The sequence below is a fragment of the Scleropages formosus genome, chromosome 14 (genome assembly GCF_900964775.1).
Source record: "Scleropages formosus chromosome 14, fSclFor1.1, whole genome shotgun sequence".
Taxonomy (NCBI): domain Eukaryota; kingdom Metazoa; phylum Chordata; class Actinopteri; order Osteoglossiformes; family Osteoglossidae; genus Scleropages; species Scleropages formosus.
Genome location: NC_041819.1, coordinates 22240172 through 22256358, shown reverse-complemented (window position 1 = coordinate 22256358; position 16187 = coordinate 22240172). Strand labels below are relative to the sequence as shown.

Genomic DNA, 16187 nt, shown 5'->3' with positions numbered 1-16187 from the left:
TAAAGGCGGGAACGGAGCTCGCGCGCACACTCAGCAGATACAGCGGCGCCTTCGCCTCAGCGGCGGACCGAAGACTGAGGAGGACTGAGAGGAAAGAGGAGCAGCGGGCAGGAGGACGGCGATGGTGAAAACTGCGGGGGTGTCGAAGCGAAAGCGCTCCGAGGAGGAGGAGCCGCGCACGCACACACACACACCCGCCCGCCCTCTCACCCGCGTGTCGTGCCGCTTCCTGGATATTTTACCGGTTTCTCATAAACGAGAACGCTCGAGACAAGCAGTAGCGCGCTGTACCGCGTGACACGGATCGCTACAGACCAGAGTAAGAGCGCAGCGCTGCTGTTCGGCTCGGCTCACGACGCCCGGAATCGCCAAGTATGGAACGACCTCGCTCCTCAGATCGGAGGCTGAAGAAATGAATGGGGGCAGAAGCTCCTGGGTCCCGGAGAGGGGGAGCGACGGCGCGCGCCAGCTGTGGCCCTGTCTGTCGGGACTCCTCCTGTGCACAGGTGAGCCCTTCTCCTCCAGGTAGGCGATCTCGTCCCCACTGGCGGCATGTGCTGCCACCTGCCCAAAAAGAAGTGGGGCCGGGCGACCCAATACACTGGTGTCGTCGTCGGCGGAGAAGCGTGGGACGATCACGGCCGAAGACTACGGAGTCCATCTCGGGAAATGATCACCTGAGAGATGAGTGATGCTGGGAACCTGCAGGAGCATCTTCACCCCTTCATGAGTGGTGGCACAGCTGCTGATCAATAAACCAGAAACCCTGGATCTCTCATCATCATTTTCAACTTTCCTTCATGGACACATTTGTTCAGGTTCACTGACAGTGTTACACAGTGAACTTCACCGTGATTTACCCCTTCTTACAGCACGGGTTCAAGGTAATTACCATGATCAAGGGTGGGATTCAATCCCAAGAGCATCCGCTTCACGGCAGCAGCCCTTCACTATCCGCTGCCCCAAATCTGACATGTAACAACATTAATAACACAATGTAACAAAAATGTTATTGTTGATTATGCTGCGTTTTCCATTCAGTTTCTTCACATTAATCACACTCTCGGTGTTAGTTTATACCGCGTGTCACTTCTTAGAAAAAAAAAAAAATCCACATTTTTGAAATGAGCAAATTTTGGAGAATTTTGGCACCGGGTTCCAAACACCAAATATTCCAGTACCTTTTAGGATCTGACACTTTCTGGAATGTTTTGGTACTTTCTGCAGTGTTCAGGTGCCTTTCTATAATCTTCCCATGGCTATTTTATTTATTTATTTATCGTACGATCAAGAACAGATCTTCAGCAACATAGGGCAAGCTTTAAGCTGTAAAACTGGCTTCGTGCAGCCAGAGTTTAACGTCTGTGTCATCGATGTTTGTCAGATCCACTGGCGTAGGTGTGTATGCGGGGCGGCGGTAAGCCAGCAGATGTTCTGCAGTTTGTTGCTGCTCTCCGCATGGGCATCCAGGGCTGTCTACTTGTTCCATTTTGTACATGTGTGCCCTGAATCGGCCGTGCCCGGCGCGTAGTCGGTTTAGGCGCTCCCAGCAGTGTCGGTGTAGCTGGCTTCCAGGTGGTTTAGAGGACGGCGCCGGGATAAATCTGTGTAGCCGTGAGCCACTGTCCTTTTTCCATTGCTTTCGCCACTCAGCTTCCTCCCAGGCCTTCGGTGACATGCCACTGCCGTTGTCAATCAGCTGCACCGTGCACTGATGGAAAGGCCTTCGAGATTTCAGGCGGAGTTGCTTTTGTTGGCCAGAGGTAATAGTGGTTAGGTGACTGTAAAGCAATGAGCTTTTATCGATTAAAGAGCGTTTTGCCAGTGCTGTGCTCTGTGCATTTCTCCTGATATCAGGAGGAGGTACGCCGCTTACAACAGGTAAGTAATTCGTTGGTGTGCAGCGGATGCAGCCAGATACAATTCTCATTGTGGTGTTCAACGTGCGGTTTGCTTTGTTAATGTGGGTACTTCTAGCCCATAGTGACGCACAGTATTCTGCTGCAGAGTAAATAAGTGATATTGAGGTTGTTTGTCGGACTTTGAAGTTTGCTCCCCATGAGAGGCCAGCTAGTCTTCTCAGTTAGTTGTTCCTTGCGTTGACTTTCTTTGACAGTTGGTCTAAATGATGTTTATAAGAGAGTGTACTGTTAAGTGTTACTTCAAGGTATTTTGGGAAATTGTCTGATGGAGTAGCACTCCCTTTGCATGTAACTTTCAGTCTGTAGTTTGCTAAGGCATTAGTGAGGTGGAAGCAGCTACATACGGTCTTACTAGCATTGAGCTTGAGTCTCCATTTTTGAAAGTATTCGCATAGTTTGTTTAAATCAGAGCTTAATGACATTTCTATCTCTTTGAAGTTTTTTGCTGCAGTTAATAGAGCGATGTCGCCTGCGTGGATGAACTTCTTGGATGCTGTTGTTGGTATATCAGCAGTGTATATGTTGAACGGCAGGGGAGCAAGAACCGATCCTTGGGGAACACCGTTTTTCAGGAATCTTTTCTTACCGTTATCCTTCCCTACTGTCATTGTGAAGTTTTGGTTGGTTGTGAGAGTAAGTATAAACTTAACTAACATCTTGTTCGGGATTCTTTGGTGGTGTCTCAGTGCTACGGCTTTGTGCCAAACTGTCGTATGCTGCTGACAAGTCAATGAACACAGCGCCACTTTTTAGGCCTTTCTGAAAGTTCTCAATGTTTTCAGTTAGTAGCATGACTTGGTCGGTGGTGCATCTTCCCGGTCGGAAACCAGCTTGATCATCCGGCAGTTGTGGGTTGACTATTAGTTTGTATGTAACGCACAGCAGGTTGATAGGTTGGTAGCTACTAGCTTCTTCTGGTGGTTTATTCGGCTTAAGTATCCCAATCACTTTTGCATGTCACCATTTTTTTGGGATTTTGTTTTCTTTAAGACATATGTTATAGAAAATCCTAAGCCAATTGATGGTCTGTTTGCTAGCATTTATGATGAATTCTGGGTGAATGTTGTCCGGCCTGGAGCTTTACCAGGTTTGAGATGTTTGATTGCAGTATCCATTTCTTGAGGTGAAAACTCTTGATATAGGCCCAAATCTGCTGAAGGTTTGTGTAACTCTTATTTTAGGTCATTGAGCACTTTATGGGAAAACATTTTATCACATTCTGCAAATTTGCCATTTTAGATAAAATATATGGCCACAGGGGGTGCGGTGGCGCAGTGGGTTGGACCACGGTCTTGCTCTCGGGTGGGTCTGGGGTTCGAGTCCTGCTTGGGGTGCCTTGCGACGGACTGGCGTCCCGTCCTGGGTGTGTCCCCTCCCCCTCCGGCCTTACGCCCTGTGTTGCCGGGTTAGGCTCCGGTTCCCCGTGACCCCGTATGGGACAAGCGGTTCTGAAAATGTGTGTGAAAATATATGGCCACAGTGGGGGCGCGGGGGCGCAGTGGGTTGGACTGGGTCCTGCTCTTCAGTGGGTCTGGGGTTCGAGTCCTGCTTGGGGTGCCTTGCAATGGATTGGCGTCCCGTCCTGGGTGTGTCCCCTCCCCCTCCAGCCTTACACCCTGAGTTGCCGGGTTGGGCTCTGGTTCCCCGCAACCCCGCTTGCGTGTGTGTGTGTATATGGCCACATCTGTAGCTTTAGCAGATGTGTTGTTAGTTTTTATCTTTCTCCTTGTGCCAGTAAGTCTGTGGATGGCTGTCCATGCTTTCCTACTGGAGTGTGAGAAATCTATGCTTTCCACTGCTTCCCTCCAGCGTTCTTGCCTGGTTTTATCTAGGTGCTCAATTAGTTTGGAAGCTGTGATTTGGACTTCTTCATTAGTTTCAGCGCTTTGGTGTTTTTTGTATAATTCTTGACATTCTTCATCCCAGCTGGGAACAAAAAGTTTTCTTACACCTCTAGGAATGTGCTTTTTAGCTTTTTCCGTAAAAAAAAAGCTAAAGCATGGCTGTAAAGTACCAAACGAAAACTGACGCTCTAGAAAAACTAGTGGTATTTTTGTAATCGTAAAACTTCAATCATTATCAAGGCAAAAATGGACAGAACTAAGAACTTTGAAACATTTTTTTACGTTGTGTAGCTGGTTTTTGAAGACTCGATAAGCTGCTATGAACCATTATTATATATAGCATCCTGTCTGGGGCCAGCTGGTAGTGTAGTGCTTAGAGCAACTCGCTTTGGACCCAGAGGTTGCTGGTTTGATTCCCACTTTTTACTGTTGTACCCTTGAGCAATGTAAGCCTAAGTCAACTTGGAGAAAAGCATCAGCTAAGTGAGTAAACGTAAGAACAGCTTGGAAAGGATGTCTAGTTTGGAAAACTGTTCCAGGTTCCTTAAGCACAATAATACAGAAGTACAGTAAATGAATCAAGATTAATTCATTTGTTTTTATTAACTATTTAGGCTACAAAAGGACCGATCTAAGTTCATCTGTTTAATTAGTTGTAATTACATTTAGCAGTTTATCATTATTAAACTTTATTTTAGTTGACACCTTTATCTAAGGTGACTTAGAATATTAGATAAGTAACTTGGCTATGATTTACACTTTTGTACAGCAGGGTAATTTTTGGTGTATCAGTTCGTTTACCTTCATCACTGGTGCTCCAGCAGGAAGACGTGTTTGAATGGGGAACCTTCAGATTTCATGGCGATGACTCAAACCATTACGCCACCCACAGTCCAAATTTTCATAGAGCCAGATTTGAGGGACGATGGGCATGGGGGACGAAAGGCTTTTTTCACAAATTGGGGTGAGATGTGGTCCCTGTATGGCTGAGAAACCTTGGTGTGTGTGTGTGTGTCTTCTAAAGACTGATGTTTTTTGGAAGTGTTTGGTGCTGGCTTACCAGTTCTGAGAACAGCCTCCGGCAGCAGTTATCTGCTGTAAATGGTTTAGTTTTACTGTGTTTTGTCTGCCAGCTCTCACTCATCTTAATGCAATTTGTCAGTCATGGCTATCACCGTCTGGTGACATCTGGTACAGCGTTTCCTTTCCGAGTTTCAGTTATGAGCATTTGTGGTAAAAAAGAAGGCGTTTGGCAAAAGCAAGCTTGAGCTGTCATTGAGCTTGATGAAGTTCTGTTGGCTATAGATTATAAAAATGAATTATTGGAGAACATTTTTCTTCTCTTTCTTTTTCTGATCTTGAAAAGGACCTCAATGGAACCATCGACTGGATTCAAACCCATTTTGGATCTCTGGAGCACCTGATACTTTTTATTCATTTTAAGCACCTCTGCATTGCCTTGTGGATGTGAACATTCTAGAAACACTTGCCCTTTGTTCCTGTATACAAGCCTTGAAAATTGTTCCAAATTCCCCAAAGGGACTGATATTTGTTTTTGGACCTCCGCACATCCCAGGTTGTTCCAAGCAAACACTGCTTAAGCTCCTTTATGTTCTTGCAGTGCATTCTCACGCTAATGTTTTAATAGAAAAAAATAATAATTATAGTGAATAAGATATTATGAACAGTTTGTGTCCTGGAGCTTGTCACTGGAAACCTTCTGGGAATTTCCAGAATTTGTTCAGGAAACAGGAATGATTGCGCAATCAAAGCCATGCAAACATCGTGCAAAAACACTCTTAGTTGTGCAGCAGTTACACCAGACATGGTTGTCACGAGATTCACTCAGTGTCAAATTTTGCAAAAAAAGATTCTCACAAACACCTTTTTAAAATGAATACAGGCGCTCTCAAGAACACCTTGATGCACAAATATCTGGCACTTTTCTCCGATGCATTTTGCAGTGTTACCCTACTTTCAATGATTTACCCATTTATACAGCAATTATTATTATTATTATTTGGGTAGTTTTGTGTAGAATTGATGGCATTTGTACAAAATGACAGGAAATACAAATGATGTGATGGAAGTTCATAGAGCAGTTCGGAGATCGGGAGAGGAGTGGGTCTGACAGAGATGCGTTTTGAAACCCTTACTGAATGTTGAAAGGGATTCAGCAGCTCTGAGGGCCAGAGGGAGATCATTCCAGCACATCGGGACCCAAGCTGAGAACCTCTGGGATTTCAGTTTTGGACCTTTTGCGAGTAGGACTTCCAAGTCACCAGAGGTCGTGGAGTGTAGTGCTATTGTTGGGCTGTAGGGAGTGATCAGGACCAATAGGTACTGGGATGCTGATCCTGTGACCACCTTGTAGGCTGTAATTGAGTCTTTAGGTTTTTGATTTTTCATTTCTCTGTCGTCATCATGAGATTGAGCGAGGCCCGGGTTAACACTTTGACATTAACCTCCGAAGCGCTGTACTCACACTAGCTTGGATGGACTCTGCACTGTCACTCTGACGCTGCTCTCTGTTGGCCCAGCTGCGGCGGCGCTGCCGATGCCTCGCAATGTGACGGTGGAAGCTGTGAACAACCTCTACGTGCTGAAGTGGATGTGGGACCAGTGGGAGACCAACTACACCGTGAGGTTCACTGTGGACTACAGCTTGTGAGTGGCAACACCGATTGTCAATTCAGTGTGTGCACAACACCCAGTGCTACCATTGCTTAGCAATCCAGTGTGATGCCGCCATTCAATAGCAATGCAGTGTGATACTTCCATTGTTCAGCAATCCAGTGTGATGCTAGTAGGGTTGCCAACCGCCCCGTATAATACGGAATTGTTCCGTTTAGGATAAGAATTGCGTTCCGTATTAAAACCATACAGAATGCGGTTCGTCCCGTATTTTAACCTTTCACACCCAGAGACATTTAAAAGTGTTTATTACATGTATTTATTTCATACATAAACTTTGCAGTTTGCATAAAAGTGTTGAAAGATTAGGAAAAAAAATTTCAAAAATGGATGTGAAACCACAGCTGTGTTGCGTGTGTGAGTCCGGCTATTAGACGGAGGGTTAAGGGTTAAAGGTCAAGGGTCAAGGGGAGCCCCCACCCTGCGAGAGGGACAAGGCAGGTAGCTACTAACTAGACGACTAGATGTCAGCATGGCTACCAATAGTCCACCTCGTAGATGGAAACGATGAGAGAAGTATTAAAAAGAATGGGAGACAGAGAACTAATAGCTTAGCAAAGTCAGGGAGAATGAGTTCATGGCAAACTGTAATTTAAACTTTGTTTGTAAGTGAGATTTTTCTCTCAGTATGCGATGTAAAACAAGATGTGTCCACAGAAAATCACGGACGGAACGACCGCCCAAGAAGCAATTTCCAGTTTTTTTGTTGCACCACCTCAGCCAGTGCTCGTATGGTGGGCTATTGTTTTCTACCTTGTATTACACAGACACGTTTACTTTACACTTTTACTTTTCAAAATGTATTACAAAATGTATAATCCATTGACAATGGGAGAGAAGTAGGTCTGACAGAGATGCATTTTGAAACCCTTACTGAATGTTGAAAGGGATTCAGCAGCTCCGAGGGCCATTGGGACCCAAACTGAGAACCCTGGGCTTGATTGGTTAAAATACATTTCCAGTATAAAACTGCATTTGATTTGAGTGAGCTAAAAAGCTAATTAAATGTCTCAGATTCATTTTAACATTTAATTCAGTCAGGCAGAGACTTGTTTTTTACACGTATACATTAGCTACAAAGAAATTCCGAGTGTCCCTTATTTTCTTCTGCAGGGGTTGGCAACCATAGATGCTCGTATTACTTAGCATTCCAAGATTATTACAGGCGAAGCTATCAAACAACACCTTCCAACAGGTTCCACTCATAAAGGTGACTTTTAATAACTGGAATTGGTCTGTTTCAGGGTACCACTGTACTCCTAGCTAATCCTAGGGCCTGAACCTGTGCAACTCTACTTCCACACCTGCATGAGCCTTTTACACTAGGATGGTGACCTCTCCATGACCCCTGTCCACGATTGCTGACCCTTGACCCCTGTCTCCTGCAGCTCTGACCAGGAGCATTACACCATGGCATGCAATAGGACCGCAGAGTGGCAGTGTGACCTCACCCCCCAGAAACTGAACTACTGGGCATCGTACACACTGCGTGTGCGAGCAGAGGGACCAGGGCAGAATTCCGAATGGCAGCGGCTCCTCTTCCGCCCCCATATGCAAGGTAAGTCTCGTCCTAGAACCCAGTGTGCTACCTCTTCCTGGCTGTCTCAGGACTGTTACTCCATACTTGCTCCTCATGCTATGAACAACTGGGTTATGAATTTTCAGAGATATGAACATTTTAGTTTATATTTAACTGGATTTTCTTTTTTCTTCCACTTCTTTTTCCAACATTTCTACCACCGTTTACCCACTGATTCAGTAGCAGCAGCAAAGAGCACCCAGGACAGAAAAGGAGTGTGGGACCTCTGTCATTCAACTCATTCCACAGTGTTTACAGTTTCTGCTTTTCCAGAGTGTTGATCAGTAATAAATACTGAATAGAAGTCTGTTGAAGTGACGCTTTTTTCAGTCATTTCAAATTTGTTTTAATTTGAATGTAGCTTGAAGTTAAAAGACTTATTAAAATAAAAACTTTTCCAAGGGTAATTCTTTTGTAATGTAGCTATATAGAAGATTTTTACAGAAACTAACCCACACATAGCAATAATATTAAAAAAAAAAAAAAAAAGTGTATTTTTATTAAATTTGCCTGGAGCTAGATGCGAGAAGTGGACTCTTAATCTTTAGTAAAGTTTGGATATGGATTATTATTATTATTATTATTATTATTATTATTATTATTATTATTATCTGCACTTTGCAGGTTGACAGAAAAGGGAGGAAGTGATGTTGCACTTACAAATAAAATTAATTATGGACAGATTTCTGATCTCAGCTGTGTTCCCAAGTTGAGGATCCAGTGTATTAGTGCTTCATGGCCTTTCTGTCAGTCCTACAGAGCAGTGCGGTTTCCTGGGATGCTGTGGAGTAATGATGGCATATATCCTTCGGATTCCAGGCCTGTTGTGTCTGAGGTGAATTAACAGAGTGCAGATGTAAGGTAATGCAGTAACAGTGAAGAGTACCTCAGGACCACTATCACGAAAACAACTATTAGAGAGCATCCCCAGGGAGGGGCTGGTGGTGTGCATCTTCTCACGCTTGTTTTCCTGGACGTTTCTGAACTCTGTTGTGTTGTGTAGCTTCTGGCTGAGGCGTGGTGGTGTGTCTCTCTGTGTCGCAGCTTCTCTGGGCCCACCGTCCGACGTGAAGGTGGAGAGCAGCGACTCCAGACTGAGGGTGACCTTCAAAGAGCCACTTATGGCCCACAATGAGTCTGTCAGCTCCATTTGTCTGCCTTCCTACCGAATCCAGTACTGGGAGCTGGATGCCTCATTGCAGGTGTGGATACACACACGCGCACACACACACACACGCGCACAGACACACACGCGCACAGACACACACGCGCACAGACACACACGCGCACACCCAAAGAATACAATCTCTCAGTTAACAAGGCAGGATTCATCTGTTTTGAACCACTGATCTGAGTGGCACTTTTGTTCTTATGTGCTTTTGCAGGTGAATATTAAATTAAAATGTTCCTTTTAACTCTTTTGCTTAAGAATTATCAAACCAATTAAACAGTTAATAAACAAACATTTCTGTTTTACTTTTAAAACATCCATCCCCACCCCCATTCATCCATCCATCCATTATGCCTTGTCCACTGCAGGCTCGCAGTGGTCTGGAATCTTGTAGCATGAAATGTACAAATTTAAAAAGTAAATTTCAAATAAATTTATGAAAAAAATTAATAAAAAATTAATTTACATTTATTTATTTAGCAGATGCTTTTCTCCAAAGCAACTTCTAATTAACTCTATGTAGTGTTATCACATATCATAAAATATTTTCTTAACTACAAACCTGCATTAGGATGAGTGGTTTTTGATGGAAGGATGGATGGACATTTTCTCAGAGAAGTCCCTCACACACTCAGTGTCATTACCCACTTGTGTAACTCAGGGTTGTGGAGGTCCAGAGTCTATCCTAGAAGCATTGGGCTAATCCAGAGATGCCCTAGACAGGATGCAACACACAGACATGCATCAAGGAAATTTCAATATGAAACCAAATATTTACTGGCAGTTTGGTAAAGAACGAGATTCTTTCATTCGTAGGGACGTTGGGGTCAAAACCGAGGTCTGGTGTTAATGGAGCTAAGGGCCATCAGACACATTCCTCATTCTGAGTCCTGTGGTTAATATTTATTTAGTTTTGTTGTGCGATCAAAGACAGCATAAGGAGGGGTTCTCTTCTGTATTTCTCAAAGAAAGAGACGCAGCGGGACAGCTGTGTTTTCCAAGCTCAGCGCTTTCCGCTTCTTTCTCTGTGTTCTGCATGATCTTGATCGTCCGCCGAGATAAAGCGTATCGCAGTGCACAACAGTACAAACCTATTGTCTAAAGCAACGACACTTTTAAGTTCACAAACTTTTTTCAGTCCTTTCTTTCTGCCTATCATGAGTGGATAAAAATGGCCGGATTCATGGACAAACTAAATTTATGTTCTTTTGTGTTACCACACAAAATAAAAATGAAATCTACGTAAATTATAATGTATTACTATAATGTGTTAATTCTACACTTTTTGCATGGAGCAGCAGGTGGCGTAGTGGTTAGTGCCCGCCTTACTGTTGATGTGTCTGGGTTTCACTTCCATCTTCTGATATCTTTGAGCAAGACACTTACCCTGAATTGATAGAGTAAAAATTATCCAGCTGTATAAATCACTCTAAGTACACATATGTACACACACACACTTTCTGAACCGCTTGTCCCATACAGGGTCACAGGGAACCAGTGCCTAACCCGGCAACTGAGGGCATAAGGCTGAAGGGGGAGGAGACACCAGTCTGTCACAAGGCACCCCAAGTGGGACTCGAACCCCAGACCCACTGGAGAGCAGGACCCGGTCCAATCCACTGCACCCCCACACCACCATGCCCTCCTTTTCACTCTAAGGGTCTTTGTGCAAACCTAACATAAGTTGTTTTGGAGAAAAGCATCATGTGACAGACATTTATTAATTAATTTGGCTGATGCTTTTTGCCAAAGTGACTTACAATTATTTACCCATTTATACAACTGGGTAATTATACTAGAGTAATTAAAGGCAGGAGGCGTGGTGGCGTGGTGGGTTGGACCATCGTCCTGCTCTCCGGTGGGTCTGGGGTTCAAGTCCCATTTGGGGTGCCTTGCAGCGGACTGGCGTCCTGTCCTGGGTGTCTCCCCTCCGGCCTTTGCCCTGTGTTACTGGGTAGGCTCCGGTTCTCCGTGACCCCGTATGGGACAAGCGGTTCTGAAAGTGCGTGTGTGTGTAATTAAAGGTAAGTACCTTGCTCAAGGGTACTACAGCCAGGGGTTGGATCTCAGCCCTGTGATCTTTGGGTCCAAAGGCAGCAGCTCTAACCACTACAGTTCCAACTTCCCCCATGAATGAATGAATATATAAATGGTAATCATTTTTCTCGCATTAAATATTCAATCTGAAACCAAATGCTTTAAAATTCATAATCTGTGGCAAGGTGGTCCATGAGACTGTGGCGTGTACTCCTGGTTCAGGAGGTGATTTCATCCTGTTGGTTTCTGAGGACAGTTCCCAGTCCTTCCGCTGCCTTGCTGCTGTCCCATAGAGCCTAACTGTGGCCTCGCTACTGCCCCCTGCTGTCTCCCTCTCCCTCAGCAGCAGGAGCTCGAGGTCCATCTGACGGAAGTGTCACTCCGTCACCTGAAGGCCCTGGCGGTGTACTGCCTGCAGGTGCGCACCATATGCACCAAGCTGGAGATGGCCAGTCTCTTCACGCCACCGAAGTGTGAGAGGACTCAGGGAAGCAGTAAGAGATGTTTCCTCTAAAATCCCTTCTCATCTCTTATTCGGGACTTTGGCCGACACTGAACTTTTACTCTGATACACAGATAAACATGGTAATACAAGCGATTTAGATGAACCCTTAGTGCCTACGTGGGGCACGATTAGTTAATTTTAACTTGAATTCCATCCGTCCATTGTCAGTAACCACTTTTCCGGAAGTGCTGAATTCAACATGGGGGTGACTGATAGTGTAGTGGTTAGAGCTATTGCCTTTTGGACCCAAAGGGCACAGGTTTGAGTCTCATCTGCAGCTGTAGTACCCTTGAGTAAAGCACCTACCTTAAATTGCTCCAGTAAAATTCCCCAGCTGTATAAATGGAAAAATAATTGAAAGCAGCTTAACACTGTAAGTCGCTTTGGAGAAAAGCATCAGATAAAGGAAGTAAGGTACAATTCACTTTATTCTTGTATTCTCATGAAGAAGAGAGAATGAAATACAGGTCCTCCTGGTCCATGGTGCAGCAGTGCACTTTAAAGACTGCATAATGTCACAAAAAACAACACAAAACAACAAAGGGGGGCAGCCATGTGGCATCTGGTGTGAAATTACATGAGATTACATTACATTAATTAGATTGAGGTAGTAAATGTACACAGGTACTGTATATACATAGCTATACAGATATGTAAGTAGATAAATATTTCGGCATATAGGGTGTAGTGTAGGGTGTGAGGCAGGGTTCACACTCAACCACTTGAAAAAATTTTTGTTCTTGAATGAAATATGTCTCTTATGTCTCAAATATTAAATATGTCTCTATTATTATTATTATTATTATTATTATTATTATTATAAGAAGAAAAATAAGAATAATAATAATAATAAAAGAATTAAATATGTCTGTATTTGAGGGGGTGCGGTGGCACAGTGGGTTGGACCGGGCCCTGCTCTCCAGTGGGTCCAGGGTTTGAGTCCCGCTTGGGGTGCCTTGCAATGGACTGGCGTCCTGTCCTGGGTGTGTTCCCTCCCCCTCCGGCCTTACACCCTGTGTTACCGGGTAGGCTCCGGTTCCCTGCGACCCCATATGGGACAAGCGGTTCCGAAAATGTGTGTGTGTGTGTGTGTGTGTGTGTGTTCCGTGCATAATGATCTTACCTCTCATCCCACACTTGTTGATCCATGGGTGGGAACATATGATCCTGGTGGGTGACCACTGTGCTGGTTCTGTTTGTCCTTTCTAGGCCACTCTCTGCTCTGGATACTCTTGCTACTTGTGTTTGGCTTTGTACTCCTGCTTATACTATTGGCCACAAAATACTGCAGCAAGTTCAAAGAGATCTTCCCAGTGTACAGCCTGCCCACCAGCATACTGGTAAGACTGCACCTTACAAGGAGAACTTTGACATTTTTAGATTGTTTCATTTAGCAGCTCCCTTTAGTACTGAGAGGAAATGTTATCGTGATGCGCATTTATGGAGCAGTTAGGAAATCAAGAGAGAAGTAGGTCCAAAAGGGAAGCATTTTAACTCCCTTCTTCAATGTCAAAAAGGATTCAGCAGCTCTGAGGGACAGAGGGAGTTCGTTCTAACACCCTGTAGCCAAAACCAAAAACCTACAGACTTTTGATTTTGGACCCCTTGAGTGTGGGACCGCCAAGCAGCCAGTGATCAGGTCCTGCAGGTTTTCAAGTATAGCTCTTTGATTGCCGTAACTAGAGTCTTGAACTTGATATGGGCAGCTAGAGAAAGCCAAAGGAGAGAGTCAAGAGAGGGAGAGAAACGGCAACTTGTACTGTGGTTGCATCTACACTTGGACGTCTGTCCTGCTCAGAGACGTTGACAGCCAAGGGTCATTTCACGTTTCTGATGTTCCCAGGATCTCCCGATGACCATCACACCCCTGCTTCAGATCCCGGAAGAGAACTGCACCACTCTGCACATCCAGGAGGAGGTGCTGTGTCACCAGCCAGAGGTGGAGTCATCTGGTTTGAGTGTGAGTCAGTGGCAAGACAGCTCCACAAAGGACTTGGGAATTTCCTCTTGGAGGTCCAACTTGTCGTCTGGGCAGCACACCAGAGACATCAGTTAAGAATGGTTTTTTCCTGATGGTAAGTCGGACAGATGGGGCAAAAACAAGCTTGCTGGGTAGCCCATCCTGGTGATGGCCCATCCTGCTGAAGGACTTACAGAGCAGCTGGAGGAAAAGTGCCTGCTGTCCTTGGGATATAGAGCCCGAGGCATCGTCTCATCCTATTGTTCAATGTTAAAATTAAATGGTCATTAGTTTAAGAGACACCACTGGGCCGTCAAACCTGAGAAGCTGAGCAACATCAGGTCTGGATCGGTACTTTGGTGGTAGGAAACCTCGGGTGCTACAGATGTTACATTCAATGCTGCAGACGGTGCACTGAAACCAGATTTTAGGGTTACGCTCAACACATTGTAGGGCTTTAATCTCAGCAAGGTCACATTTACTAAAGCATATATGCTCCACTGTACATGTAGGTGTGAAATAGATCCTGGCAGATAATAAAATATTTATAATTTAGGATGAGCTCAAATAATGAAAAACAGATGAGCAGCCAGCCTGGACTGACCACAGTGCATTGCTGCTGTAAATTCTTTGAGCCGTAAGCTAGGGATATGAGAGTAGAAGATGTCCAAAATTATCAATCTTTGGTTTGCTGGGTCTATTTAAGTGATCCTCTGCCAAGTTTACACATCAGTATGAATTTAGAGAGTTAAAATAAGTTAATTGAATTTTTACCTCAAAGAAGACAGATTATTGTGGCAGTAAAAATGGGTCCAGCTCCGTAATAACCGATGCATCTAAAGAAGTGCATTGTGAATGTATGGTCTAATTTTGAGGCAGGAAATAAAGAGGTATACACACACAATAGCTGAAACCGCTTGTCCCAAGCGAGGTTGCAGTGAACCAGAGCCTAACCCGGCAACACGGTGCAAGGCTGGAGGGGGAGGGGACACACCCAGGACGGGACGCCAGTCCGTTGCAAGGCACCCCAAGGGGGATTCGAACCCCAGACCCACCAGAGAGTGGGACCCAGTCAAGCCTGCTGCACCACCGCACACCTAAAGAGGTATAATAAAGTCTAAATATTTTGTATAATAATTTGATCATGACAAAGTGGGATGTTTCTCATTCAGGCTGGTGACACACAGGTGACTAAGGGAACTACTGGTACCGGGAGGTTTTCCAAGTTTATTGTCGTAGGTACAAGTACCGTGTACAAGTATCACAAAATTCTTTTCTTGAATGCTTCTCCACAGAATATGGACAAAGACAAAGACAATTGAACCTTCAGTAAATATCCAGTATTCCTATAGTTCTCATTCAGGTTTAATCATCCACATGTAAATTAGTCCCATAAGGCTGATTAGGTGATGTAGTGGTTACAGCTACTCCCTTTGGACCCAAAAGTCACAGGCTGGATCACCACCTCTGGCTGTAGGACCCTTGAGCAAAACACTTACCCTAAATTGCTCCACTAAAATTACCCAATTGTATAAATGGGTAAATAACTGTAAGTACCTTAATATTGTAAGTTGCTTTTTGTGCGAGATGTACATCGCTTTGGAGAAACGTGTCTTCTAAATGAATAAATGTAAATGCAACCCGTGACACTCTGCTGTAAACTGCGCCAAACCACGTCTGGTCTGGCTTTGCTTACTGAACAAAAACTGTTTGAAATCACTGGATGGACAATGTTTGGGAATCATCCCTAAATCCACACACTCACACTCAAACACTTGACTGCAGTGTTATTTCAATGCAAACCTCAAAGCCTGTTTTTTGCAGACAATTCAGTTTCAGAGACCTGCTACTGTATTATGGACAATTCCATTTCAGGAATGTGCTACTGTATTAAGGGTTATTAATTACTAGGCCTAATGAATTACATTTTAAAGGAAAACATCTACATTAGTTCTTTCCATTTTCTTCCCACATTGTAAATAGAAATAAATAGTACTGCACTTTTTTTCTGTGTTTCTTATTTTTATCAGCATCCACATTTATACATATTAAGACACCTTGGACGAAGTAACCAGCAGTACATTTTGTTGAAATGCTGATTTAAAATCACCTAAGGAGAATCTATGACTGGTCTCACATTGCTGTGCAAAAATCAACATGATTTGTATGGAGAATATTTATTTTACAGTATTTGCGGCTCCATTATGGAAGGAATCCAAAATGTAAATGTCTTCCATGTCCGTTGTTTCCTTCCTGGTAAGGTAATGAATGTCGATGGATGAAAGGCACCAAGCATCTCCGGAGCAAATTGTTCATTTTCGTTTCCTGTCAGAGATGCTGCCAGGCAAGAGGTGTGCTATTGCAAAATATGAAAGAAAAAAATGGAAATAGCCAAAGGAGGGTGATTCACCATCACTGTAGGAACAAGGTGTTCACTTAGACCAACCTCAACTGCAAAGGGAACCCGGGATACAG

At 44.2% G+C, this 16187-nt stretch overlaps 1 protein-coding gene across 3 annotated transcripts; it reads left to right on the top strand.

The window, feature by feature from the left end:
- Positions 1-259: 259 nt before the first annotated feature.
- LOC108929018 (interferon alpha/beta receptor 1a-like) lies at positions 260-14599 on the top strand. 3 transcript variants are annotated; one of them, XM_018743299.2, is made up of 7 exons: positions 260-506; positions 6307-6433; positions 7849-8018; positions 9084-9241; positions 11597-11741; positions 12962-13092; positions 13596-14599. In XM_018743299.2, the coding sequence occupies exons 1-7, from the start codon at positions 413-415 to the stop codon at positions 13806-13808; spliced, it is 1038 nt and encodes a 345-aa protein (XP_018598815.1). In that variant the 5' UTR covers positions 260-412; the 3' UTR covers positions 13809-14599. The 3 variants fall into 3 exon arrangements, with proteins under 3 accessions (XP_018598815.1, XP_018598813.2, XP_018598816.2); XM_018743297.2 differs by having other exon boundaries at positions 11591-11741; XM_018743300.2 differs by having other exon boundaries at positions 425-884; positions 11591-11741.
- The last annotated feature ends 1588 nt before the right edge of the window (positions 14600-16187 follow it).